The following is a 27,656-nucleotide window of genomic DNA, read 5'->3' on the forward strand; positions in this document are numbered from 1 at the left end:
TTGTCATATTTCAAGAACGGTTGATGATAGAGATAAAATTTTTGGTTTGTGAGCGTCAGGAGGCTTTCGGCAACTCCCACATTTAAATTGGTGACAAACGGGCATGAATTGACAGAGAAATCACAGTTTTAAAATCACCCTCGTCTTGATTTTTCCAGAACTCAAAAGCAGACATTTTAACATTGAGGTGGGTGGAGAGTGTGACCATGACTCTCTGCGCTTTGAGGTGATTTTAAGAAAAACTACAAGTCATATGAACATGAAAACACACACAGGGTTAGACGACGCCCATGGCAACGTTTTGATGTAAAAATTATCAGTGTAGGTTGGAAATTGTGGGCAGGAGAGGAGTTTGTTTAGAGATTTTTGGTGATTATTTTGCTGGATCTCGCTAGAGTGGGCCACTCTAGCTACCGCCTACACACCACATACACACCCATTATAAAATCTGAAAACGTAAAAAAAAAAGTACAAAACGTAAACTGCGATTGTTTAAAAACCGTAACATGGATCAAAATGTCGACTTAGGTCAGAAAAGTCCCAAGTCCTGTGACCCGTTTAAAGTTCCAACCACGTTTCTACGTTAAAGTATGACGACACTGTGATGCTCCAAAGCGGGCTTGGTTTTTTTCGGTTTCCCATTATTGTGTGAGTGGAAATTATTTTACATTTTTGCGATTTCTGTCGCCATGGTTACGCGAAAGTCTTAGAAAAGTCATAGCACACGATTCCCGGTCAAGGCGCACGTTTTGATATAACTTGTGTTGGGGGTTTCTCAAAACTGCGGGAGGAGAAGCGTGCCAAACTTTTGGCGGGGCGCGAGAATATCAAGCGGAATAAACGCGCGTTGGAATATCAATAGGTGCTTCCGCACAATGCATTCTAGTGAGAACTCTAGGTTCTCACTAGTATGCATTGTTGCTGCAGGCACCTAATAAACGCGCGTTGGAATATCAATAGGTGCTTCCGCACAATGCATTCTAGTGAGAACTCTAGGTTCTCACTAGTATGCCTTGTTGCTGCAGGCACCTAATAAACGCCAGTGGAATATCAAGAGATGCTTGCAACGCAATGCAATCTAGTGAGAACTCTAGGGAGTTCTGACTAGAATGCCTTGCGGCTGCAGGCACCTAATAAACGCGTAGGATTACAAGATGTGCTCGCAGCACAATGCATTCTAGTGAGAACCCTAGGGTTCTGACTAGTATGCCTTGTGGCTGCAGGCACCTAACTAGATCGGCAATTCCGTGCCGAAATTTCGAGGGTGCCTGCAGTTCTTGCGGCATGTGGAAGTTATATGGCCGGAGATTTGGATCCAATCCACCTTGGAAGTACTTGGACAAGCCCCTTGTTTTATTTTAAAGGAGAGAGAAGTTATATGGCAGTTTTTTGCGATTTTTGTCGCCATGGTTACTTGAAACGCTTAGAAATAGTCATCGCACACAAGTCCCGGTCGAGCCGCACGTTTTGATATAACATGTGTGGGGGTTTTCTCAAAACTGTGGGAGGAGTTAGACGTCAAAGTCTTGGGTGGAAGAATACAGAGAGACTGACAAGCCCCTCCCAAAGTCCCCTCTGCTCCTTACGCACACACACGCAAACACACGCTTGTCTCTATCTCTCCTAAACCAGCAGAGAAATCAGTGAAAACAGCATGTTTTAAAATTGTCATATTTCAAGAACGGTTGATGATAGAGATAAAATTTTTGGTTTGTGAGCGTCAGGAGGCTTTCGGCAACTCCCACATTTAAATTTGTGACAAACGGACGTGAATTGACAGAGAAATCACAGTTTTAAAATCACTCTCGTCTTGATTTTTCCAGAACTCAAAAGCAGACATTTTAACATGGGAGTCAATGGAGAGTGTGACCGGAGTTGTCTGCGCTTTGAGGTGATTTTAAGAAAAACTACAAGTCATATGAACATGAAAACGCACACAGGGTTAGACGACGCCCATGGCAACGTTTTGATGTAAAAATTATCAGTGTAGGTTGGAAATTGTGGGCAGGAGAAGAGTTTGTTTAGAGATTTTTGGTGATTATTTTGCTGGATCTCGCTAGAGTGGCACACTCTAGCTGCCGCCTACACAACGCAATACACACTCATTATAAAATCTGAAAACGTAAAAAAAAAGTACAAAACGTAAACTGCGATTGTTTAAAAACCGTAACATGGATCAAAACTTTGACTTAGGTCAGAAAAGTCCCAAGTCTTGTGACCCGTTTAAAGTTCCAACCACGTTTCTACGTTAAAGTATGACGACACTGTGATGCTCCGAAGTGGGCTTGGTTGTTTTCGGTTTCCCATTATTGTGTGAGTGGAAATTAGTGAAAATTATTTTACATTTTCGCGATTTCTGTCGCCATGGTTACGCGAAAGTCTTAGAAAAGACATAGCTCACGATTCCCGGTCAAGGCGCACGTTTTGATATAACTTGTGTTGGGGTTTTCTCAAAGCTGCGGGAGGAGTAGCGCGGCAAAAAACGTACGGAAGAGGAATAATAAGCGGAACTAGATCGGCAATTCCGTGCCGAAATTTCGAGGGTGCCTGCAGTTCTTGCGGCATGTGGAAGTTATATGATTTGGATCCAATCCACCTTGGAAGTACGTGGACATTTTGGTGGAGTCACCCTTTAAAAGACCAAGTTTTAAAGGAGAGAGGGGGAGAGAGATTCACAAGCCCCTCTGTTTCCCATTCATGTGTATGTGGAAGTTATATGGCAGTTTTTTGCGATTTTTGCCGCCATGGTTACTTGAAACGCTTAGAAATAGTCATCGCACACAAGTCCCGGTCGAGCCGCACGTTTTGATATAACATGTGTGGGGGTTTTCTCAAAACTGTGGGAGGAGTTAGACGTCAAAGTTTTGGGTGGAAGAATACAGAGTGACTGACAAGCCCCTCCCAAAGTCCCCTCTGCTCCTTACACACACGCACACACACACACACGCAAACACACGACTGTCTCTATCTCTCCAAAACCAGCAGAGAAAGCAGAGAAAACAGCATGTTTTAAAATTGTCATATTTCAAGAACGGTTGATGATAGAGATAAAATTTTTGGTTTGTGAGCGTCAGGAGGCTTTCGGCAACTCCCACATTTAAATTTGCGACAAACGGACGTGAATTGACAGAGAAATCACAGTTTTAAAATCACCCTCGTCTTGATTTTCCCAGAACTCAAAAGCAGACATTTTAACATGGGAGTCAATGGAGAGTGTGACCGGAGTTGTCTGCGCTTTGAGGTGATTTTAAGAAAAACTACAAGTCATATGAACATGAAAACACACACAGGGTTACACGACACCCATGGCAACGTTTTGATGTAAAAATTATCAGTGTAGGTTGGAAATTGTGGGCAGGAGAGGAGTTTGTTTAGAGATTTTTGGTGATTATTTTGTTGGATCTCGCTAGAGTGGGCCACTCTAGCGATCCGCCCACACACTTCACAAACCACTCACACAATCATTATAAAATCAGAAAGCGTCGAAAAAAAGTACAAAACGTAAACTGCGATTGTTTAAAAACCGTAACATGTATCAAAACTTTGACTTGGGTCAGAAAAGTCCCAAGTCTTGTGACTCGTTTAAAGTTTCAACCACGTTTCTACGTTAAAGTATGACGACACTGTGATGCTCCAAAGCGGGCTTGGTTTTTCTCAAAATTTTGGCCGTTTCCCATTATTGTGTGAGTGGAAATTAATCGCAGTTTTTCGCGATTTGTGTCGCCATGGTTACTCGAAAGTCTTAGAAAAGACATAGCACACGATTCCCGGTCAAGGCGCACGTTTTGATGTAACTTGTGTTGGGGGTTTCTCAAAACTGCGGGAGGAGTAGCGCGGCAAACTTTTGGGAGGGTGCGAGAATAATAAGAAGAAACGGAATAAACGCGTAGGATTACAATAGATGCTTGCAACGCAATGCAATCTAGTGAGAACTCTAGGGAGTTCTGACTAGAATGCCTTGCGGCTGCAGGCACCTAATTATATTTTAGCATTAAAAAAATACCCTTTTCAGTGAAAGAGCTACTACATACTGGTGTATTAACAATTATAGACAACATAAAAATGATTTTGATAATTACTAATGTTGTCAATTTGTGGCAGCTGTGGCACAAACCTTACATTGGGTGGTGGTCTAATAAATGTGTTAAGCACTGTGGGTTAAAATTAACTGTACATAGACAATATTACCCTAATATTTTTTTGTATTTATGTGTTGTATTCATTTAATTGATTGATTGATTGATTGATTGATTGATCGGTCTGGAAAAAAAGCACTTTGGTCAACCTTGGTTGCTTTTAAATGTGATGTATTGACTTTATGTCTTTAATCTATTATTCTGTCCACCACTTTGGTCCACTGTTTTAAAGTGCTTTACAAAATAAAGTTGGATGGAGAATTTCAAAATAAAAGTGTTGGTTTTGATATGCAAAAATACATTGTTGAAAAAATGTCAATATTTTTACGATGGAAAATTAATTTGTAACTCAAAAAAAACCCATCAGAAATAATTCATTATAACTTGATATCAGTTATACTACAGATGTAAATGCTGTGAGACCTTAAATACACTGTGGCTGCAGCACAGTCGTAAATATCCAGTAGCTACAGTAGTGCGTGAGAGCAGGTCAACACACAGCAGCAGCTGAACTCTGATCACTCACGTGTGACTCATCACGTCTGTCAAATGTTCTGCAAAACATTGTTTCTGAAACGTCCTCCTGTTTTTTTTCTCTCTGTTATGAATCAGTATTATGAGATGTGAATTACCAGAAGTGTTGAGAAAATGAAAATGAAGTCAAATAAAAAATAAATAGGTAAAATAATTACATTTACTTTTTTATAAGTGTACACCTAATCGTATGAATTGCTATTTTTCCTTTTATCCCAGAATGAGCCTTTTTATTTGTATTTATATCAGGAGCCGGGTCAAGTCTACCGACTGTCTAGGCTGTCAGAGACATCCTTTGTGTTTTCGTGCAATATCTCAATTTATCCATCTTAGTCCATGTGGTTGAACTTTTCTTTCTTTTTTTCTTCAATTTAATGTTTCACTATTGTATTTGATACTCATGCATGCACCACTGCATGCATGAATACTGTACTATTAACTTTTACAATTAAAAAAGGCTACAAGTTTACTGTCTTCTGTTTATTTCAGTTGTTTTATAATTTACCTTTTATAAATGCAGTTTTATTTATATTACTGTTACACAACATGTACTACTTTTTGACTGTGACCAAAGAGTTGAAGGACATTATTTTCAGTTCAGCTCAAAGAGGTTATGGTCTTGAGAACAGATCAGTTCTCTACTCAGAGTTGAAGGTTAAATCAAGTCATCCTGCTCTCTGCTGCTGCTGCTGCTATAACAAAGCCATCATGTCACTTCCTGTAGAGGGGACAAATGTGCTGCACTCCTTCTCTGTCCCTGCGCATCAGGTCTGTTTTTTCACTCCTGCCGCTGCTGTTCTGTTCAAAGACGCGGTGACAAAAGGGCCAGTGATTGAAGTGGTGACAGTGCTGATCTGTTTTATGAGCTTCTGACCTGAACAGGAAGGAAGTGGGGTCAAGAAATGGACCCATCAACTCATCACTGTCAGGATTCTGGACACAGCTCTACATGAACGCTTCACTGTGATTAAAATTCACCGTGTATTAGTTGCATGAAATGCGGCAAATCCTCAATTAAATACAGAATTTGAGATTAGTTCTCACTAGTCATGTGAACATTTAAAATTGTTCTCTTCTTGAGCAAGAACGTTGCTGAATATTGAACTGAAGATGGAAGATGTAGTTATGTGACAAGAAATGTTTATGACCACTGCCAAAGAGGTAAAGTTGTTTATCTGTGTGTGATCAGCATAAGTCAAAAGGTGAAGGAAGGTAGAGACGTTTTCTGAGGAAGTAGATTACGGCCCAAGAAAGATTATTAGATTATTATTATTATTGTTAGATTTTGAAGGTGATCTGGAATCTTAGTAGACAGGGAAGTGTATTGATACAGTAGAGAGAGATTGTATTTGTGTGTGTGTGTGTGTGTGTGTGGGGGTACAGCTGTTGTAGCAGGATTACAGAGGAAAGATGACTCCTTTATTCCCCCACACCCCCATAACAAAACACTTTACAGCACAACCACTGTTAACTCTTACATGGAAACCCTGAGAGTAAGTAAGTCATTTATGTCCACATCAGGATGTGTTCTGCAGCACACAAGTTGTATGTCAATCTTTTAAAACTTGTATTGGTGCTTTTCCACTACACAGTTAGTGATAGTACCTGGTACCTGGTACTTTTTTAGTACCTGCTCTGGCGAGGTTCTAAGCGAGCTGATCCAATACTAATGTGACGTCGTCAGATTGGTCAGAGTGTCGTCACTGGAAGAGGCATAAGCAAGACATTTGACTCAAGAATCAAAGTGAACCATGCTGAACATGCTGACAATGTGCATTAATCTGTCTAAAAGGTGTATAAATCTCAGTATTTGACAGAGGAGTCTGGTGTATTTAGCCACAGCACTGCTGAAAGCCTGTGATCGCGAGCTGCATCACAAACCCTGCCGCTGTATTTCAGTCCAGTGGCGTCCAGTCAGACTGTGCTCTGGTCATGGAGGAAGTACTGAACTAAACTTTTGAATTAACTGATTCTAATGATTCGGTACACTGAAAACAACTGCTTTACAAGTCACTAGTCACAAGTTTGTGTGTGTCATGTGTAAAACAAAGTCACGGAAGTGTCATGTAGCCGTATGATGACCACGCCCACATTGAGGAGGTACTATAGGCGAGCCGCCATTACTGCGGTGGCACGTCGTCTGTCACTCTCTGCTGTCCTGCTCTGTTCTGCACAGTGCTCACGGTCACTTCTCCAAACCTGTGCCTGCTGTGGCGTTCTGCAGAGATCTGGATATTAATTTAAATTGTAGGCCTACTCAGTAGCAAATTATGATTTTAAAAGTAACTAAGCAGATGACAATGTAATGTAAAAATGACTGACAAAAATGACTGACTAGCCGAGAATTGCGCAGGTTCTTCCCGACTTCCTAGACATCGTTGTCTTAATTAATGCTGTAATAAAAGTACAGGTAAAAGTAGTAATGTACACTTCTTATTACAGCTCCCATTCAATCGCACGTATACTGGAGGGAGACAATGCCGCAACAATGGTGGATTGTTTACTTCCGGTACTTCACCAGATTCGTCTATACTAATGGAAAATGAACTAACTGCTGAGGTGTGCTGTGCTGTGCTGTGCCTTGCCATGTAGTGGAAAAGCTCCTTATATGTATTCAAGTGTTTGTGTTGAGGTTATTTGCGTTTTTATTATTTTGTTGTTTGTTTTGTCTCTTTTTGGTTGAATGTGGTTGTTTTGTGTTTCTTTGCAGTTATTTGTCAAGTCAAGCTCACTGTGTCCTCTTGTGTTTTGGTAATTTTGCATCTTTGAATTATTTGTTTGTTTGTATAAACCTTGATACTTTTTCATTTAGAGGTTCAGGATCCCTCTGCCCTACAGGCCCATTCAGATACTTCATGACCATGACTTCATCTAGAGGATTAAAGCAGCAGATTGTCGGGGCTCTGCAGCTACATGTGTAGTGACATCAGTGAGTATTTCTGGGTGGTGGTCCACTCAGATAGATGTCAGCAGTCAAACCAGCAGCTGTGAGTCAATGCCAGCTTTACAACATCTACCTAACAGGGTTTGTGAGTCTAAGTCCACTGCTTCAATATGAATATTAAGATATAGTACATGCACATAAACAGTTGGTTTAATCAAGGATCAGGTAACAATGGTTCAGCTGTTGCAGCAGAAAATGATTTGCATGTTTGGCAGCAGAGACCAGGAGAAAATAAAACCTGTCTGACTTCAAATGAACAAACACATGATAAAAAACACTTATAAAAAATGTATAAAACATTATCTTCAGGAACATTGTAACATCCTCATCACGCCACACAAGTCTGTGTTCTAATCTTTTTATGCACATTTTCATTCATTCAGAAAGTTTTCATTCCTTTGCTATCTGAGTCGGTCAAGAATTATGGTGGGGGGGGGGCACATACATTACAGCACATTACACTCATTAGGATTACCTGCTAACAGTTGCACTTGAGCCTCAGACATCTGCTCCCTTTGACCACCTGTGATAGTGCGGCTGTAAAAGAAAACATTAAAGATTATAAAGTCTGACCACATTCACAGGTTATATCTAAACCGTGGAAACTTGTACCTAAGAATCTGTATTATTTCAAGCTCATCTGAGCCAGAGTTACAAACCAAATAAACTGGATGAAAACGCTTTTAGTCTGACAACGTCTCGTTAGTCTGAATTAGTTTCAACCAGAACAGGCCGCAGGTCTTGGCAGCTTAGTCTGTCTCAGCACAAAGTCCAATATAAAGGCTGACAGCTCACATGTCTGCTATAAAGTGCTAGTCCCTGGATTTTGTGAGCTCACTGCTCCATATCATTTTCCATTTGTCTGTGCCAACGTGTCCCGGCATGTAATCAACCGTGTGTTGGGACCAGTCAGTAGGTCTGGGCCAGAGTTTGACTTCCTCTCGGTATCCATCTTCACACATCTGGTTTACTAGTTGACTGATACTGGACACTGAGTCTCTGCAATTAATGGTGAACTGGCAGAATGGTCTGAACAGTCTCACATCTGCTCTGGCTCAAAAAAGTGCCAGTGGAGTCAGAATAACGATTTCACCGTGTTTCAGTGATGATGGCAAAACAGGGACGAGTTTAACGCATGCTAAAAAAATAACACATCACATTAGTGTGTTATATGGCAAACATAATGAACTGATAGTGGGACAAGCACCAGATCATTACATATCAAGTTGAGTGAGATTAACTAGTAACAATTATGACACTATTATATGGTATGCATTACCACAGGATAACTGCGGGTAGACAGATTTATCATTACTACAGAAAACATCACGATTCAACGTTGACATAAAAAAGACAGTAGAAATATTATAAATATTAAACATGTGGTATTTCAACAAAAAAAGAATTACATTTTAAAACAGACAAAGATTTTTTTCATTTTTCAAAAGGAAACATTTATTGAAAATGCAAATGTACATTTGTATGATACAAATCCTTTTTTTAACACGAGAAACATGCATCTATACGACTCCAACACCGTCTCTTTGAATGTTCTGTGCCCTGTTTTTGTGCCAATGTTTGCTGTCTTTGTTCTCCATTTGAGTCGAATATTTTTCCTCTATCAAAAACTCCAATAAATAAATAAAGTGCTCCACATACTACTGGATGTAAATCAGTTAATCCACCTCACTAACACCGATTACTTAAAATACGCGGGTAATCAGCAGATATACAGTTTATTGCTGTCTTACTTAAAGCTAAATATCTAAGAAATTTGATATTGCAAATCATTTTCAAAAAGTTAGGAAACTTGAGTTATTTACAAAGCAACTAGGGAATTCTGGTAAAATATAAATCTGCAATCAGACGATGACCGTGACAGGGGAAAAGCACACAAACACACCCCAGGGCTCCATGGCCAGAAGCACCTGATTATTTTTTTAAATGTGTTGCCCTTAATCTTTGTAATTCAGGACTGAAGACGAGCTAAATTCTTTGCTTAATTGGATATTTTATTCTGCAGACTGACAGGGAGGTGGCGGTGCAGCAGCAGCAGCGCTAAAGAGCAGTTGGTTTCAAGTCAAAGTAGAACAAACATCACAATTTTCTTTGAGCCAAACATCAAGTAACTCATTGAAATTGTGCTCATGAATGATTGACGGTAATCTGAGATCTAATAATGACTTTAGCTACATGTATCTTTTCCTGCAGTTACCTTAATGCAACAGTCAGCCTGTACATAAGTGGACGAAAAGTCACTGAGCCCAATACAGACATTGCTCTTATTGAAACATCGCGATGTTTGATACAACTGTATGAATCACAGAGGATAGTTAAGAAAATAAAAAGGTGTATATTATCTGAACTTGTCTTTCTTTCAATATTGTAATTATAATAATGAACAGTACTGGCCTGAAGTTACAGATGAGCAGTCTGCTCCACCACACTCTCATTGGTTCTATGTAACGCATGCTGTTGGTTAAACTGATGATGATCTGACGTAACACTGATTTGAAAGCTGCCACAGCCACGTTGGTTTGACTTGACACCCTCAGCGCTGCTGCTGAGGAACACAGGTTGCAGTACCACCTCCTTACCAGCAGAGGAACCAGAGCAGGTTACTGAGTGTGTGTGTGTTCAGGACCACTGGCAGGAGCAGTCAGTGGGCTCCTGGATGGTGTAGCTGACCCAGGTTGCGTTGCTGGAGCAGTAGAGCTGCACGGAGCGACGCTGCAGCCCCGTCTCCCTGCAGCACTTGCAGAAGCGAGCGTACGTGTTGATGTTGTAGTTGTAGATGCTGGCAGATGGACACTTCCCGTCACATGACACAATGTTCACCTGCACAGCACGGAAAAAGTCAGTCAGATTTGCACTACATCTCCAAAAATTCCAGATACAGATGCTACCATCTTGCTGCTATTTTTCTGCTGCTATTCTAAAAAAGATAAGGTCACTCCCTTCCACATGGTTGGAACATACTGTAACTAGAAATAAACTCCTAAAGTGATTAAGTACCTGAATCAATTATTATCAGACAAATACTGTCAATAATGTGTGTGGTTGCAATATGCACACTCACCAAATCATATTTACTGAATAAAAAATCTTTCTATGGAAGAGGAGCAGATATTGTTCACAGTCCATACGATATATTTCTGTTATCCCCAAAAATACATTAATGAGGTCACCACCCAATTGTCACATGACACTCGTTCAGCTGCTGTGGAGATTGCATTGATTGTTGTAATCAAAGAAAAAATGAGAGTTGTTGGCACCGGGGCAGTGAGACGAAAGGTCAATAAAGCTGTCTAATCTCTATCTCTATCTAATCTGTGCGTCTTGCCTACTGTGCGTCATGGATGTTTTTGAGCCCAGAGCAGTGTAGCATGAGAATGATGATACAGTTTGGGTCTGTTTACAGGTTGTTTGATTCCTCCCCAACAAGAGGCAGTGCCTGAGGGGTCAATCCCTGTGATTATGAACCTGACACTCTACAGTCTCTCCAGAATTATCTCGTTATCACAAGAAAACACATTCATTTATCTTGTTATCCCCGAATAACAAATTGATTATTCCGTGATCTCGAGATAATGGATTGAAAAAAATATAGTAGCAACCATGGCCGCTCTCGGCTTTTCTCGCTGTTCACTGTACGAGATGATAACAGTAGAGGGAGCTAATTCAAACAGAAGAACTGCAGCTGTGAGACGACATATTAGTACATGTCCACTGTAGTTTAAATAATTCTAAACAGACACAAATAAATCTATGCAAAAACATTGTCATATAATCCTCTTGGAAGTTTTGTCCATTCCAAGAAACGGATTATAAATAATAAATAAATAATAAATATTACAACTCAAGTGAGTGTTGGAAAATAAAGTTTCCAATTATTAAATACATTTCATTTCTGAGTTGTCTGGAAGTAAATAACTGCGTTACTCAAGACATACCGGCCTGTTGCTGCGGCAGTCATTCTTCCTGATCGTCATCCTCACTGTCACTTTCTGACACGACTTTCCATCTTCTTTGCCTGTTCATGTGACAAATTAGTCAAAACAAAGTGAGCATAAGTAGAGACAGAGCAAAGAAAAAAGGGGATGACAGGAAAAAGAAAAACAAACTGTGGAAGGTGTTGACGCTGTTGATCATGCACAAGCCTTGAAAGTTAAGTATAAGTGCCTGGATGACGGGTTAGATGAAGGAAGACAGAGAACAATGTTTCACAGTTAAAAGCAAAGGAGGGAGGAAAATGTAATACAACTAAGACATAACACAAATCAAAGGAATGAAGACAACCATCATGCACTTACCATTTTCATAAAACAGCTTCAAACGAAACACATAAACCCCAAACAACAGTGTGTAAACATGCTACAATAAGCTTCACGGATAGATCCAGCTCCTTTTCAGTAAGACATCAGTGCAGCTGCTGTATTAGAAAAGAATAGGCAAAAATCTCAGAATGCATGTGTGTGTCACAGCAGCAGTTTTTACACTAAAATACTTTTATATTTTTACAATTATAAAGAGTATATTATATTAGTATAACCAAGCAATTTACAAGCTTACCCTGCATCAGAGGCCTGGCACTTCAAGTTATCAAGTTAAAATTTCTGTTTTGATTTTTTAGCAACAGATATACAGATTATTGTCTACTAGATATTGTTCCATATCTATCACTTTTATTTTGAAATTCTGTGAAATATCAATCATCACAAATATTGCTAATGGTTTGACAAAGTTTGACACCTCCTGACCAGACTGGATGCTTGGTGGCCCTCAACGTCGTTTGAGAAGTACCTGCATCATTTGAAGAAGCATTTCTTATTGTGATTTAAATTTAAATATAAGGTTTGCCACTCAATCATTTTCCTCTATGAAGTTATTTGTGTAAATGATGTTTTCTGTTGCCTGGTTTTGACATTTCCTTGGAAACACTGATATTTTTACTGAAATGGTCAGAACCACGCTCTAATATGGCAGCTGCAGAGATGAGTCACATGAGCAGGATGTCATGTCCTTGTATTTATACCTACAGAAACTGTACTACTTAACCACTGTACTACTAAAACAAAACAACAGAGCATAAACATGAAGTTGCTATGTGCGGCACAAATCCCAGTCATTTCCCTTCTGGAGGTTTAATGTGTTGAATAATCACTATTTTTATGTTTTAAATGCAGCACCAAAATGACAACATGATTGCTCCTCCTTTGAAACTGCAATTAATAACAAGTGCAAATAAATAGAATAAATAAAGTTTATTTGCTTTTAGCTGACAATCCAAGATTAATTCAATAAAATGAATAAGCTAACATTAGCAAAACTACGACGAGTATTAGGACCAAACTGAAGAGAATAATAGAGAATAATATTATGAGAACAAAAGTCATAATATCGCAACAATAAAGTCATAATAATATGAAAATAAAGTCATACATTTATGAGATTGTTTTTTATCATTATTTAATTATATATATTATAATAATTATTATTATCAAATAGTAACAGAATGCAGATGTAACCAACTTTAGCCTTGCAGTTGACCACTACCAGCCATTTCCTCCTAAGTCTGTGTGTAATATTGTGACTTTATTCTCAGAAGATTATGACTTTAGTCTCATAATATTACGACTTTAGTCTCATAATATTACAACTTTAGTCTCAAAATATATTAAATACAAATGTCTTCAGTTCAGCCCTTGACTCTGTCGTACAAAAGCCATCAACAATAGTGTGGAAATGTAACTATTTTTAGACATGGAGTTTTGCTGTTCACAGATGGCGAGCATGCAGGAGACAGAACACTTGCCCACTCGCTCACTGTGAACTAGCCAGGGATTTTTCTGCTGCCAGTGTGCTGTTGCTCTTTACTGGTGATATGTGTGACACTAAGTGAGAGGTTAGTATGTTGTGTTGCAAAGAGTTTGTGTTTTTCTAAAGGGAAATAAGTCCTCACATCATTCATGTATCTTTAGTGATAAAATGCCTCACACAGTAACTTGAGTTTTCCACACAGCTCCCCCAGAGCAGCCGCCCTTTGTGTGAAAAGACCCCTGCATCCTCCCACCAACACCAGCCCACATCAGTAAATCTACTGACACATGCAGACTTCTAAGCCCGACTACTGGGCCACTACCAACAGCACATTGTTGGCAATCAACAATGCACTGCCCAGACAGTGCTAAATGGGGAAAGAGTTTAGCTGAAATGTATATGTACATGATCCTCTGGGCGAGAATAGGGACCTTACATTTCAGTCCTCTCAAGTGTGACATCATTATTTAGGCCAGTATAAATGATTCCTGCCTGGGCACCAGTTGATGACATCATTTAAAAAAATAAAAAAATAAAATAGACAATAAACATAGATAAGCTATAGATTACCTGCTGTGAATGTGTCATTTCTACTGATTTTAATATAAATTACCTTTAATGAGACACAACTGAGAGGAATCTTCTACCAGTGAGTCAAACTTTTGGGGTTTCATGTGTGTTCTGTGTTATTGCTTTATTGTGTTTTGTTTTTTCGAGGGAGTACATTGTTGAATATCAACAATGGCACTGACAAGCCTTGTTGTTTTTGTACCTTGTTCACAGTTTGTGTTAACTGTGGGAGTCAAGGGGCTAACGGGGAAAGGGAACAGAGGGAATCCAGTACCTGGTGGGATTTGTACATGAGGGTAAGCTGCAGCACACAAACCACAAACCCACTTGAATGTAATCAGATGCCTTTCAGTGAGACCCTATTTTAATCATTTGGCACTTTGAAAATGTACTTGCCGACAGTGAAGTCACTGACAGATTTCTTTCTAATCAGAATAAACAGTAGACAAATGTGATGGAGATGACAGCAGAGTGCGGATTAAGATTTTGGCCTGAAAAGGACAAACTGAAGGGCAAACATGTCGGAAACATGTTGAGCAACAGGTGAAGGAACTCGTCTGTATCAGCTGCAGCCTACAGCGCTACGCTAACTACAGTACTGCTGCTACACCCGCATCAGTTACTCACATGTTTTACAGCATCCATCCATGTAACTTACGATAGTTCCACCAACCTGGGAGCAAATGAGAGACAAAACTGTGTTTGGTATTCAGAGTAGTTTACCACAAACTACAAGACAGAGGGAAGCAAATCAGTCTCATCATATTTCTTACACAAGTGATGTTATGCTTCTCTTTAAGTTCATAACTCTGTCAGCCATGAAAAACAGCTCTGTGTGAATAAATCTGGCAAATATAAACTTAATGTTCAACCCATGTCATGGAGCTGATCGGTCCTATAAACTCTACAAATCTAAATTTTAATATCTAAATATTTTTTACATTTAAAATATATGATTTAACTTCTTTATTGACTTTTCATTACAAATGCACAGCCTGTGTGCAAATATAGACATTGCACAAATTAAGTCAACAATTAAAGAAAAATAAAACAAGCCTTACAGTAACGAAAAGAAGAAGTAGAAGAATCTGAAGTACAAATCGAAAATATTACTTACTTCATAGTCTTGTCTTAAGTGATCTATGTAATGGCATCATTAATCAACAGTATTATTGCAGTTTTATTATCATTATCGAGGCTGACCTTCACACACTCGGTTTCATTGAAGGGGGGGCAGCTGAACGAGTAGGAGACGAGCGTGGGTCCAGACAAAGTGTCTGTGCAGTCGAACTTCAAGCAGTTTGACACCCAGGATTTCCCCGGCTGACAAAGAAACACAGTAACATCTTCAAACATCTACATCGGTAAAACAGCAGCTACATGTTGATATTATAATAAATGAATTAGGCTGAGTTAAAAACAAGTCTGTTGTTAATAATAGCTGCATGAATTGTGTCATGTAATTAAAAGCAATGAAAAGACATTTATTTTACCTTGTAAAGAGCAGCTGTCCCATTCTCATGTTCATAGAGACAGGAAATATTTTTACAAACACCACAGCACGTCGACTGGTCCTTGGGAGGGATGTAGATCTGATTCTGAAAACACCCGTAAACTTTTAACTTTGGCAGCACAATCAAGACAACAAATATGAAGGAAAGGGATGGAAAGTTTATTCCAACTGATAAAAGACTGTGTCTGTGTGCATGTGTTCGTGTGTTTGTGTGTGGTGATCTTACTGGCTGGCAGTGGGTGGAGCAATTGATGCTGGAGGTGCGGAGCAGGTGGAAGCCGCTGGCCGGGTCGAGGCTGCGGCTGCACTGCCTGCTGTGACACAAGCCATCGTCCCCATGCTCCACTAGGGTCTGACCTGGCCTCAGCACTCCCCGCTCACCAAACACACACACTGCTTCACGCACTGAACACACACAAGGATAGTACAGTTGTGAATACAACAGTTTTCTAGTGGACTTCCTGCTAGTTTATGGTAAGAAATATTTTGGTTGTTTAACTTCAAACAACAAAATTTTGCAGCAGGGCTCACCACACTTGTATCTTTTGCAGGCACACTGGTTCTGTGGGTCTGACATGAAGGCCCGGTCCAGCTGAGCAGCCTCTCCCTGCAGGATATTGGAAAAAAAAATTCATATACATATATAGATATATACATATATATATCTATATATATATAGATATATATAGATATATATCTATATATATAGATATATATACGATCAAGATGTACCTGCACCTGTTTAAAAACAACAACTACCTATTCAACTCCTTTGAGCTCTATAAATACACACAGTAAACATTACATACTGTAAAAGACACCATTATGTGTCCACGCAGAAAGACTGAATTTTAAAAAGTTAAGACGTACCAGGTCACATTTTGGGGAAGCAATCTTTTCACAGGAACATTCTGAAAACAGATAACATACACAATCATCAAATATGAGTTTCATTTCTCTTAGATGTCTGATGGCTGACAAGATTCTGTTATTTAAACTCAAACAACAGCTCATAAACCAAATTAAGTACAATTGTGAGTTTGATGTCAACAGTTGCAAACCAAAGAAATACAAACAATGGTATGAGCAGGTTTGTTCATTATGATTTGAATACAGAGGTGGAAAATAATGATTTACATTTACTCACATTACTGTAATTGAGTAGGTGTTTTTTTTAAGTACTGTATGTCACTACATTTTTAATCACATGCAGTAAAAAAAAATGTTGGCCTGAATTAAAAAAAATAATAATTAAAATAAAAAATCACGTACCGTAAACTGGCATGAGAACAGGAAAACGATTAATGTGAGATTTTGTCTTTTTTGCACGATGCAGCAAAGAAACCCAACCTTGTTCAAAAAGTAACTTTTACTTTTTAAACAAGCTACTTTTTTACTTAAACTTGAGTATATTTTTAGACCAGTACTTTTCCTTGTACTTAAGTAAAATTGTATCAAAATAGTGGTACTTTTACTTGAGTAGAATATTTGAGTGCTCTTTTCACCTCTGCCTTAATACATCACAAACTGTCACAAGACGCACCGCATGTTTGGTTGGGGCAGCAACGTCCGGGAACGGCCACCGAAAGCACTGCCATTCCGACAGGACAACTGAGCTGAGGACATCTGTACGGCTCGCACACTGCATATGCACACATGCACACATGCACACATGCACACACACAAACAAAATACATTTACACATGCAGTTGTGGTCATTACAGCAGAACAGATTAGAGTTTTCTCATTTTTAGCATATTCCACAATTATCATTTAATATATTTTCCACAATATTTATCTCTAAAATAGAGAAGAAGTATCTTGAAAACAAAATACTTAGGTAGAGAACAAGAACTCTAAATATATGCCTAAATCCTACACTTGTGTAAAAGTATTTCCCACCACTGACGTCTGTGTTAAATTGCAGACAGAACAAAAGACAAACATTTATGATAAAGACAATTAAATGAGATATAATGTTGACATTTAAAAGGGAAAAACAGGAGGAAGGTTGTTAATGAGTTCACGTCACTAGGACAGAAAAGATGATCAAGTTATTACAATAAATATGTGTGTGCGTGTGTGCTCTGACCACACTGGTAGGTGGGGCAGCAGCGGTGAGTGGTGTTGCCATCAATTGTCAGCACCTCGCCATCCTGGCAGAGAGAAGGCTTCGCCGGACAAGAGGAGGAGCACACTGAGGGAAACACACACGCTTATATGTCACAATGGTGGAATGTGCATTAACCAGCTACTGATTTGCTGATGGCTGAATGTGTTGATTTTGTGTGTGTGTGCGTGTGTGGGTGTATGAACTGACTGCAGATGTGGGCCAGACAGCAGCTGCTGTCAGCTCTGGTGGCGATCAGAATCTGGTCATCTCTGCACATGGGAACGTTGGACTCACAGAGCTCAGAATCACACTCTGAAACATGTCGAGAGATTATCATAAAAGATATATAGCGTATTTTGTTTTCCACTTTTGACCACTACCGTCTAATCAGGTCATCTTTGAGTCCAAGTGAACACTAATGCCAAATATGAAGACACCTCAAGGTATTCCAGATACATTAGAATCATGAGTAGGTAAATGATGTGATTTATGAAGTTATATTTAATTCTAATCAAATCATCTGTAAAGAGACTCCCACTCCACATAAAAACATAAAACTCCCAGCTTCAGCCACAATCTACTTGCAGGTGCACCTCATTATAAAGTCATTCTGAAGCCCTTTTAATGATCCCGTCACTGAAACACATTGTGTAAGTAAGTTTCCCTGAGAAACAGTTAATATAAATTTCATACTTGAAAGGTGAAACAAATTTAAGCAGACACAGACAAATAAAAATGGTGTCCACTTATGTGTAATAGAAACTCACCACACACAAAGTGTGGACAGCAGGACTCCTGTTTGTAGTATGACACCAGCTTCTCCCCATATTTACACGCAGGAGGCGGCAGGTCGCACAGGCTCTGGTTACACACTGTCGTCAAAAAAAATCAAATCGCGTTAACATTTTACGTTTCAACTTTTCAGATAATTTTATACAAATACAAATACAAACTGCTGGGGAAACCTCGCAGCCTCACCGCAGACTTTCTGTGGGCAGCAGCTGGTGTCATCGGCCAGACTGATGACCACCTCGCCTGCTCGACTGCACACGGGAACTGCCACGCTGGAGCAGTTGTATTCGACGGGAACGATGGTGTCTTTGTCGCAGCGGTACATGCAGCAGGCGTCCTTCGAGGCTTTCCACATCTCGCCGTTTGCATGAGGAACGCCGGAGCTGTCTGTGCAAGCTGTGAACACATGAGGTATAAATACAGCAGCAAGTAATGTGTCATTTTGTAGCAATGTAGCATTTTCTTAAGTGTTTAGACGAGTTCTTAAAATGTTAAGAAGATGAAATAGAAGATACTTAATGTATGCATTTGGAGGTTTCCATCTGAAAATGTATTGGGATTGTTTTAAGTCAGCTTTGGTTGTGCTGTGCGTGTCTGTGTCCTTGATTATTGTGTTTCTTTAATAGTTTTTTAATGTTTTTGGATTTCCAACTGCAATACAAATTTCCTCTTGACAATACAACTCTGAACTGAACTGATCTGCCAGGCTCACGATGTCATAATCACTGAATGTTTGAGTTTGAAATGCTGACACTGGCTGTAAAGCTTGTATCTTACCACACTTGTCAGGTGACACGCAGAGGGCAGAGTACGGCCGGTGGAGGAGCGTTCCCTCAGGACACACACAGCCCTCGGTCAGGCCGGTGCACTGGTCTGGGTCAGAGTCAAAGTCGTGGTTGGGGCAGGACTGGGAGGTGCAAGCTGGCAGACAGGCCTGATACCGCAGGGTGTTGGGACACACAAAGGCTGAAGCAAGAGAAACAAACATACTGTTGTTTGAGATGCAACCTTAGGATTTATGGTTGTTATTTAGGTCATACACTGGTGTTCTTTGCATTGTTTCACAAACTTACGGCAGTATTCTGGACTCCTCCACTCAATGCAGATATTAAATTTGTGACAAGAGGCCACATACGCAGCCAACGCCACACACTGGTTGTTGACGTACTCTGCATCTCGTATCCAAACCTCACAAAATGTACTGGGTGGCACCTGAGAAAAACAAAGAGACGATAAGATAAAACTGATTATGATAATAATAACAATTGTTATTATTATCGTAAAATAAAAGGGGAACAAGTATATAGTATATAATAAAGTTTATATTATGTGGTAAAGGCAGAAAATCATTGATAGATTCTATACATTGGTAGGATTTTTGGAAATTATACTATACTAAAGGTTTTCATTAGGATACTATTTCTTCTGTGATAAAAAATGAACCATGAAAACAGAACACTGATGAGTTAACACGTACAAAGGCATGGCAGGGGGAGAAGTTGCGGTGGTGCAACATTGCCAGGCAGCTGGAGCAGTCGCTGGTCGAACAGTTGAGCTCACGGCGGCGGCTTTGGCTGATGTAACTGGTCGTGTTGGGAACCTGCCAGCTGTCAATGAACACGGCCGGATCCTCACTTACACCCACCGTGGTGCCGTTGGCCAAAGTCAGGTCATTGGTTGGGTCGCCATCACAAAAACCTGTGGGTTTAAAATCAGATGAACATCACATGTCCATGAATGTGTCAAATGCAGCTGCTTTCATTATTAAAGAGTTTTTTAATGCTTTGTTCTTCTTTACATATAACGAAAGTGATGAATAAAGTAATGGCTACTCTTACCACAGAGGCCCAGTGTAGAAAGCTTGTTGCTGGAGCTGTCAGTGTCGATTACCATCATGCCAGTGCTGTGATACCACTGCAGCCTCAGACCGGCAGGGCTACGAATCAGATACATGTTGCCTGTGTCGTAGATTTCAAAGCCATATTTTTTAAAACGAGGTTTGGCGTACCGCGTATTTACATAGAGCTGAGGGAAAACAGAGAGTGCATGTAATCAGACATGTAATCAATTCTCATGTGTCACAAAACATACAAAGGAAACATCAGCACAGGAAGGGAGCAACTCTTACCCTCCTCTGCAGCCTGTTGATGACGATGTGGTTGGATTTGTGTGTGATGTTTAGGGCCACAAGACAAAGGTTAGTAAAATTCCACAGGAGCTTGAGAAAAGAGGAAAAATAAGGAAAATCGGTGACAAATCAATTCAGTGAATTCTGTTCTCATCATTCCATGAAAACTTGAAATTGACTTACTGGTGACTCAGAATCGGCAGGACACTCCTGAACCAGGACACTGACAGTCTCATTGGGCAGCTGGGTGACTATGTATGAGGCAGCCTTGTAGACAGCAACACTGTTCCCATCAAACGTGATCACGTTCAGGTCCGGAAACATTGAGCAGCGACCTGGAAAGATTCAAGCAAACAAAATGTCATCCATGTGTCAGAACAAAGATAAAAAAATAAAATAAAATATAAGACAGTCATCACAAGCAGACTCACAATATTATTAACTCATAGATCGTATGTGTTTTTCTTACATGGACAGTCCCACTGAGGGCAGCACTTGTCCCCATTGACCTGGACAGCAAAGCCGAGCAGGCCACAGTTCGGTGGTTCAGAGGTGAAGGGACAGCTTTGAGATTTGTTAAACAGGACAAGCTGGTTGTTGACGCAGATGTACTTGGTGCACTCATCAACAATCTCTGCATATGGAGGCTGGATGAAAACAAAATCAAAATCTTAAAATCAGGGGTTACACAACAAAAAAAAACTAAGCAGAGAATTGTTTCCCCCAAAATCTGACTGTACTCCACAACATAGCATTGCATAGTATGAGTTGCTTAACTTGAAAAGGCCATGAGTTCAGAATATATAAGCTAAATAAAATATGCAGAAAAATGCAGATGGAACATTTTTATGACATTATTTACTGTATTAACTTTTTTAAAATCTGGATAAAGCTAATGCTAATGATGCAGCTGTATATATTTCATTTATTTAAGATTCAATCAACCTAGCAGTATGTTCTAATTAATTCTGTGTGATTGAAAGAAATGTATGATAAGTGAACCCACAGCGCACATTCCTGTAGGGGACACTGCCACAGACGTTGTGTCCTTGGCTGTGTGTCTGGTTGTTTCCACTGGTGCATGAGGGGATGTCGTTACAGACGGTATTGTTGCACCTGGACTGCTTTGATCCACCACTGGCTCAGTGGTTTGCACGGTGGTGGTTGTTGGATGTGGCGTCACAGCAGGAGAGGGGATACCGTGCTCATGGGTGGAGATCTCAGGTGGAGACGTCACCGGTTGGGGGGTGGATGGGGACACGTCAGTCTCTTTAGTAGCCAGAGTTCTCTCAGATGAGACAGTCTCTCTGCTGGTCGTTGTGGGGATGGCAGTTGATGCTGTGGCTGTCATTAGAGTAGGAACAGGCACTGGAGCAGTTACGGTGGTCAAGTCTGGAACTGCTATGATTGAGGCAGCATGTTCTGTTGTGCTCACTGTAGTGACTGTGTCGGGAGATGTTTGCACAGTTACAGATGGCGCTCCAGGTGTGGTTGTAGTGCTGGTGCTTGATGTGACCACTGGAAGGCGGGGAGTGGTTGATCTGGTGACTACTGTAGAGGGCCTTGATGCTACGGTAACCCTTGCAGTGATTGGCCTGATGGTTGACCTCTCAGTCACTGTGACTCTTGGGGTAACTCTTGTTGTCACAGCAACTCTGGGAGTCGTCCTGAGGGCCGTTGTGCGTGTGACGGTTGCAGTTGCTGAGGCAGGTGTAGCTCTTATGGTGGACACCAGTCGGGTGGTGACTTTTTCAGGCAAAGTCATAGGCCTTGGAGCTGCTACAGTGGTTGTGTGCAGTGGTGACCAAGATGGAGGCGGCGTAGTTGTGGCTCTTGTTGACACCTCCACTCTGCCTGTCACTGGATGTGTCGCCTCTGTAAGCGGCTGTACAACAGGTCTGAGTGTTGCGGTGACAATAGCTGGTGGGGACTTTGTAGCAGCTGTGGTGAGATGAGTCTCGGGTGCACCCGGTTCAGGTGGCGGGGGTGTGACCAGTTTACTGCTTCCGGTGGCTCCAATTCCTGCAGTTAAAATTTTATAAAAGGTTGTAGTTGGAGCAGTGGAAGCTGTGGACGATGTTGACGTTGCAGAGGTGACTAACTGTTTTGTTGCTGTAACTGGAGGATGAGGTACTTCAGTGATTGTAGTGGAAGAGGCCACATGAATTTCAGAAGTGACCGCTGGTGTTGTGACTGACGAGGTGTAGACTGGGGTAGAGGAGGTGTCCTGATGGGGGGGACGCCATGACTCAGAGGTACGTGTTGTAGCTGGAGGACGAGTGAAGCTCTCTGTTGTGGGTGTAAGTGATACTGTAGTGGTTTCTGTATGAGACTCTGGAAGTGCAATTTGTTTTGTTGTGACAGGCCGACCAGTGGACGTGGTGGACACTCTTGAAACCTCTGAAGGTCTTGGGAATGTCTGAGTTGTTCTCTCTGTAGTTGGGACAGCAGCAGACCAGGAAGTACTCTCGATGTAGGTTGTAGAGATGGACACGGGAGTTGTTGTTGTGTCTGTAGTCTCTGTAAGTGTAGCCGTTGCTGTAGTGGCAGCTGCCGATATTTCAGAAACAGAAGTTTCAGGTATGTCCACTTTCTTTGTTGTTGTTCTCCAGGCTGTAGCAGCTGAGGACCAAGCAGTGGTGGGTGCAACATCGTGTTGGGTTGATGTTGTTTCCTCAGGTACTGATGTAGTGGAGGTTGTCAGTTTAGTAGATGTGGTATACAGACTCTTCTCTGAGGTAGAAGCAGGTGCTGTTGTCTCTTGAATCATATATGGTGTTGTTTTACTGGTGCTGAAAGGTGCGATGAGTGTTACAGATGCGGTGGTTTTTAACGAAGTGGCTGTGGGCAAAGACACAGTTCCTGTTTCGACAGGAGGCATAGTGGGGAGAGGTGAAGCAGTTGTGAGTGTTGTGCTGAGTAGGCCAGGAGGGACTGGTGTGGTTGTGGTTGAAGATAGTCTCTCCACTGTTACAGTCTTTGTACTCGTGTCTGTGTAAGCACTCGTAGTTGTACTGGGAACAATGGTTGTGTCTGTAACTTTAGATGTTTCTGAGATTAGACCAGCACCTGAGCTCGAAGCTGCCACAGTTGGAGTAACTGCTGATGAAGGTGTTGTAGCCTCTGTGGTCTCTTTGGTTGGGTGCACAAGAACAGGATGGGGAGCACTGGTGGTGGTTGGTCCCTCAGTGGAGGTGGTGGTCAGTGCTGTGGGTGTGGCTGTCTGCAGGGTCGTGGCAGTGGTATTAAGTGAGTCTGCAGGTTTGGTGGAGATGGTGCTCAAGAACAGAGCAGTGATAGTAAAAGGTGTGCTGGTCATCTTTGGAGTGCTGCGGCCAATGGGGCTTACGGTGACCCCAGTCCCAGGCATCCATGCTGTTGTAGCTGTTATAGTGGTGGGAGGGTTTTCGGTCACTTTGGCTGTAGACAGCTGCTCTGGCTGGACAAGAGGCGGGGCTGTTGGGGAAGACAGGGGTCCGAGTGTTTTGGAAAGTTCAGGAGGTGAAGAAAAGGTTGCAGTAACAGGTCGTGTTGGTTCATCAGAGGGAGCAGGCGGTGTGGTAGATGTGGCCTGTGTGCTGATGCCTGGAGGAGCTGTAGTGAGTTTAGTGGTAGGACTAGTGTGAGGAGAAGCTGATGATTCAGTGGTAACTGTGGTCTTCAGGAGGGTGGAGGAGGCAGTGGTGCTTATGGTGGTGCTTGTAGTGGATGCAGAGGTGGACTGAGCTGTGGATGAAGTGGATGGCTGCACGACAACAGGAGCCTTGATGCCTGAAACCAAACAAATAAATAAGACGTTTATTTACCAACACAGTTTTGAAACAGATTTTATTTCTGGTTAATTAGCAACTAATTGAAGAGGTCAGCACCCACACAGATGGGGGCATGTGCTGTATGCTGATGTGGGTTTATGTAAAGATTTATTAACAACAATATCTCAAGTCGCTTCACATAGTAAGGCAGAAAGCTTACAATATTATGAAGAAAGGAGAAGAGAGACCCAACAATTCACACAATGTGCACACACTAGGCAAGAAACAAACCTTTAACAGGAAGAGTCCTCTGGCAATTAAAGATCTTTTCAATATTTTTAAAATAGCTCCTCCTCATGAAAATCTTATTTTGATAATCCCACTCATTATGGTGGTTCATAAGAAGTCAGTTTAATAACTCAAATCAACAAAGGGATACTCACAGTCTTCCACATGGACACAGCGATGAGTGACCTCATCCAAGACCATGTGTGGGGCACAGACAGGAAGGCAGCCCTCCACTCTGTAAATAAAGAAACATATGGCTTTTGTGTGTGTGTGTGTAGTTATGTACTATGTTCTAGGCTATTGAAAACTTTGTACAGAAAATATGATCACTCAAACTAGCAACTCGAACTCAAATAAGGAAAGAAATTTCCTCATGAAAAGAGAGATGGATTATGATTAATTTTCAATCAAGAATATATGATTTTACATAAATCATCAGAAAGATAATTGTTCACCTCCATTAGATCATTGGGAGGTAACACCTGAATCCAGACTGGAAATTAAAGACAGAAGAACAAAGATCTCACTGACTGTGGGATGGTGATGCAGGCTTCGGCCGATGGGTCGCTGCAGGTCTTGAAGCAGGGACTGACACAGGAGTCGTATCTCCATTGACATACAGGATGTGGTGGGACTTCTGAGCTGGAGCCTGATTGAAAAGAATGAACTTTTTACTTGTGAAACCTTTCCACTCAAAGAAGCGACATTTTTCCTTGAGTGAAATAGTAAAACCTGTGATGTTCATTTTGATATTTTTGATATTTCATATTCTGAACGTCAAAACAGAAAACTAAATTTAAGTTTGCATTAACAAATTGTTCCAGGTCAGATTTAATTGTAAAATTGTTTTATAAGAAACTGAATTTTATGTAAACGTGTCATTAAACTTTTCCATATTCTGGACATCATATAAATAACATGTTTGGCATCTTTGGAAACTGATACTTAAAATACATTTAATAGGTTTTGAACACATTAACACCTAAAAACCTAACACTGTGTTATGTTTATGAAACATAAATCCCAATACATCTAGAAGAAAAGTTGTATTTGAGAAGTATATCATTATTACCTAATGTACAAGAATTGAAAATGATCCACAAATGTTTTCACTGACTAGTAATGTGATAAATTTAGAAAGCCATTAATTTCTGTCTGATCGCTGGACTTCATCCCTGAACTTTTGCCACATTCACTGCTGTTGGCAGGAAATCCAATCTGCCAGTGCTGCTCTCTTTTCTATTAACTAAAACAAATGCTGCTGTATTTTTAGCGTCAGAGATTAGTCTGGCTGCTCAAGCTACACTAGTCTCGACCTTTAAGCAGAAAGAGGAGATTAAATGAACCCTAAGAAAAACCTGCTGAACCATCACTGATGGTTGAGTAAGGACAAATAAATAGCTCAGACCTCAACAATAAACCTCTTAGATTAGTAATGTCTCTGCCTCTTTGTCAGATAATTAACAGTGTTGACACAGAAGTATATTGAATCATGTTCAATACCCATTCCTCATTCTGGGCTGCTGACCTGTCAGTCTGAAAAGCGTGGCCTTGCGGAAAATGTCAGCATGTCTGTATTTGAGCAGGTGGAGTCGAGGCAGTGTGGCGTGCAGGAAAAAGCCAGGTTTTGCGTGGGACTCCAGTGAGTCATAGCCAGGGATCCAGGTGTTCCTGTGGAGAACGAAGGTGGCCCCATCCCAGAATGCATCACTCTCCTCCCACTTGGCCAGCCTCACCTGGCCACTGGGGCTTGCATACAGGAAGAAGTTTGGTCTGTGCACTGCCTCAAAGGAAACCCGTGACGTGTCTGTGGAGATGCTAGAATAATTATTCATCTGTACGACAAGAGGAAGACAAGTGACGAGAGAGCAGCTACTGGGATGTTTCGTCACATTCACTCATACACAAGAACTTCTGTTGGCCTCAGATAATGGTCTAGTCTCTATACTTGTCCTGTTAGATATTAGTGCTGCATTTGACACCACTGATCATAAAATTATATTACAGAGACTGGAGCAGACTCTTGGGATCTCAGGTACTGCCCTCTGCTGGTTCAAACCATACTTATCTGATAAATTCCATTCCATTTGTTGCACACAGAATGGAATTATGGAGTTACACAGGGCTCAGTGCTTGGGCCTATACTTTTTACACAATACATTATAAGAAACACAACATATACTTCCATTGTTATGCAGATGACACACAGCTATATTTATCAATGAGACCAGATGAAATAAATCAGGTTGTTCAAATCCAGGAATGTCTCAAAGACATACATTTTCACTTTAAGTCAAATATAACCATGGCTTCCAGTTCCACTGTGAGGAACCTTGGCGTTATTTTGGACCAGGACATGTCATTTGATTCACACATAAAACTGATTTCCAGAACTCTTTCACCTGCAGAACATAATGGAAATTAGAACCATTCTGTCCTTAAAGGATGCTGAAAAACTAGTTCATGCATTTCTTACATCTAGATTGGATTATTCCAACTCGTTACTATCAGGATGTTTCAAAAAGTCTGTTAAAACCCTCCAGTTAATTCAAAATGCTGCTACACAAGTTCTGACAGGACCTAGAAAGAGACCATATCACTTCAGTGTTAGCTTCTCTACACTGACTCCCTGTACAGTTTAGAATTCATTTTAAAATCCTCTTCATGATCAGGCCCCATCATGAAATAACTTATTTTAGCTTATCCCATCAGATCACTTTGGTCCCAAAATGCAGGCTTACTTGTGGTTCCCAGAATCTATAAGAGTAGAATGAGAGGCAGAGCCTTCACTTATGAGGCTCCTCTCCTGTGGAACCAGCTCCCAGTGTCTGTTTGGGAGGCGGAGCCTCTCTGTATTTAAGACGCAAAACTTTCCTTTTTGATAAGCATAATGTTAGGGCTGGCTCCGGGAAACCTAAACCATCTCTTAGTGTTGCTGCTATAGACCTAGACTGCTGGCAGAACTCCTGTGGTGCACTCACACTCACTCTCTCACAGTTACTCCCTCACACTCACTCCCTTATCACACTTAATATGACTTTATTACGTGTCATAAATCTTGTTCTT

At 40.8% G+C, this 27,656-nt stretch overlaps 1 protein-coding gene across 1 annotated transcript in view; it reads right to left on the reverse strand.

The window, feature by feature from the left end:
• Nucleotides 1-9,092: 9,092 nt before the first annotated feature.
• The window catches only part of otog (otogelin), a 45,656-nt gene continuing 27,092 nt past the window's right edge, over nucleotides 9,093-27,656 (reverse strand). Inside the window, exons 30-52 of the mRNA XM_044029604.1 lie at nucleotides 26,119-26,397; nucleotides 25,122-25,239; nucleotides 24,746-24,825; nucleotides 21,557-24,321; nucleotides 21,020-21,197; nucleotides 20,734-20,885; nucleotides 20,551-20,640; nucleotides 20,261-20,447; nucleotides 19,900-20,120; nucleotides 19,496-19,634; nucleotides 19,200-19,388; nucleotides 18,609-18,818; nucleotides 18,398-18,502; nucleotides 17,838-17,942; nucleotides 17,610-17,714; nucleotides 16,388-16,428; nucleotides 16,049-16,124; nucleotides 15,744-15,922; nucleotides 15,498-15,602; nucleotides 15,208-15,327; nucleotides 14,632-14,677; nucleotides 11,568-11,647; nucleotides 9,093-10,452 (exon numbers count right to left, since the gene is read on the reverse strand). Coding sequence (XP_043885539.1) covers nucleotides 10,252-10,452; nucleotides 11,568-11,647; nucleotides 14,632-14,677; nucleotides 15,208-15,327; nucleotides 15,498-15,602; nucleotides 15,744-15,922; nucleotides 16,049-16,124; nucleotides 16,388-16,428; nucleotides 17,610-17,714; nucleotides 17,838-17,942; nucleotides 18,398-18,502; nucleotides 18,609-18,818; nucleotides 19,200-19,388; nucleotides 19,496-19,634; nucleotides 19,900-20,120; nucleotides 20,261-20,447; nucleotides 20,551-20,640; nucleotides 20,734-20,885; nucleotides 21,020-21,197; nucleotides 21,557-24,321; nucleotides 24,746-24,825; nucleotides 25,122-25,239; nucleotides 26,119-26,397 — 5,771 coding nt within the window. The 3' untranslated portion in view covers nucleotides 9,093-10,251. The remainder of the gene's footprint in view (nucleotides 10,453-11,567; nucleotides 11,648-14,631; nucleotides 14,678-15,207; nucleotides 15,328-15,497; nucleotides 15,603-15,743; nucleotides 15,923-16,048; nucleotides 16,125-16,387; nucleotides 16,429-17,609; nucleotides 17,715-17,837; nucleotides 17,943-18,397; nucleotides 18,503-18,608; nucleotides 18,819-19,199; nucleotides 19,389-19,495; nucleotides 19,635-19,899; nucleotides 20,121-20,260; nucleotides 20,448-20,550; nucleotides 20,641-20,733; nucleotides 20,886-21,019; nucleotides 21,198-21,556; nucleotides 24,322-24,745; nucleotides 24,826-25,121; nucleotides 25,240-26,118; nucleotides 26,398-27,656) is intronic.

Source organism: Solea senegalensis, linkage group LG7, assembly GCF_019176455.1.
Source record: "Solea senegalensis isolate Sse05_10M linkage group LG7, IFAPA_SoseM_1, whole genome shotgun sequence".
Classification (NCBI taxonomy): domain Eukaryota; kingdom Metazoa; phylum Chordata; class Actinopteri; order Pleuronectiformes; family Soleidae; genus Solea; species Solea senegalensis.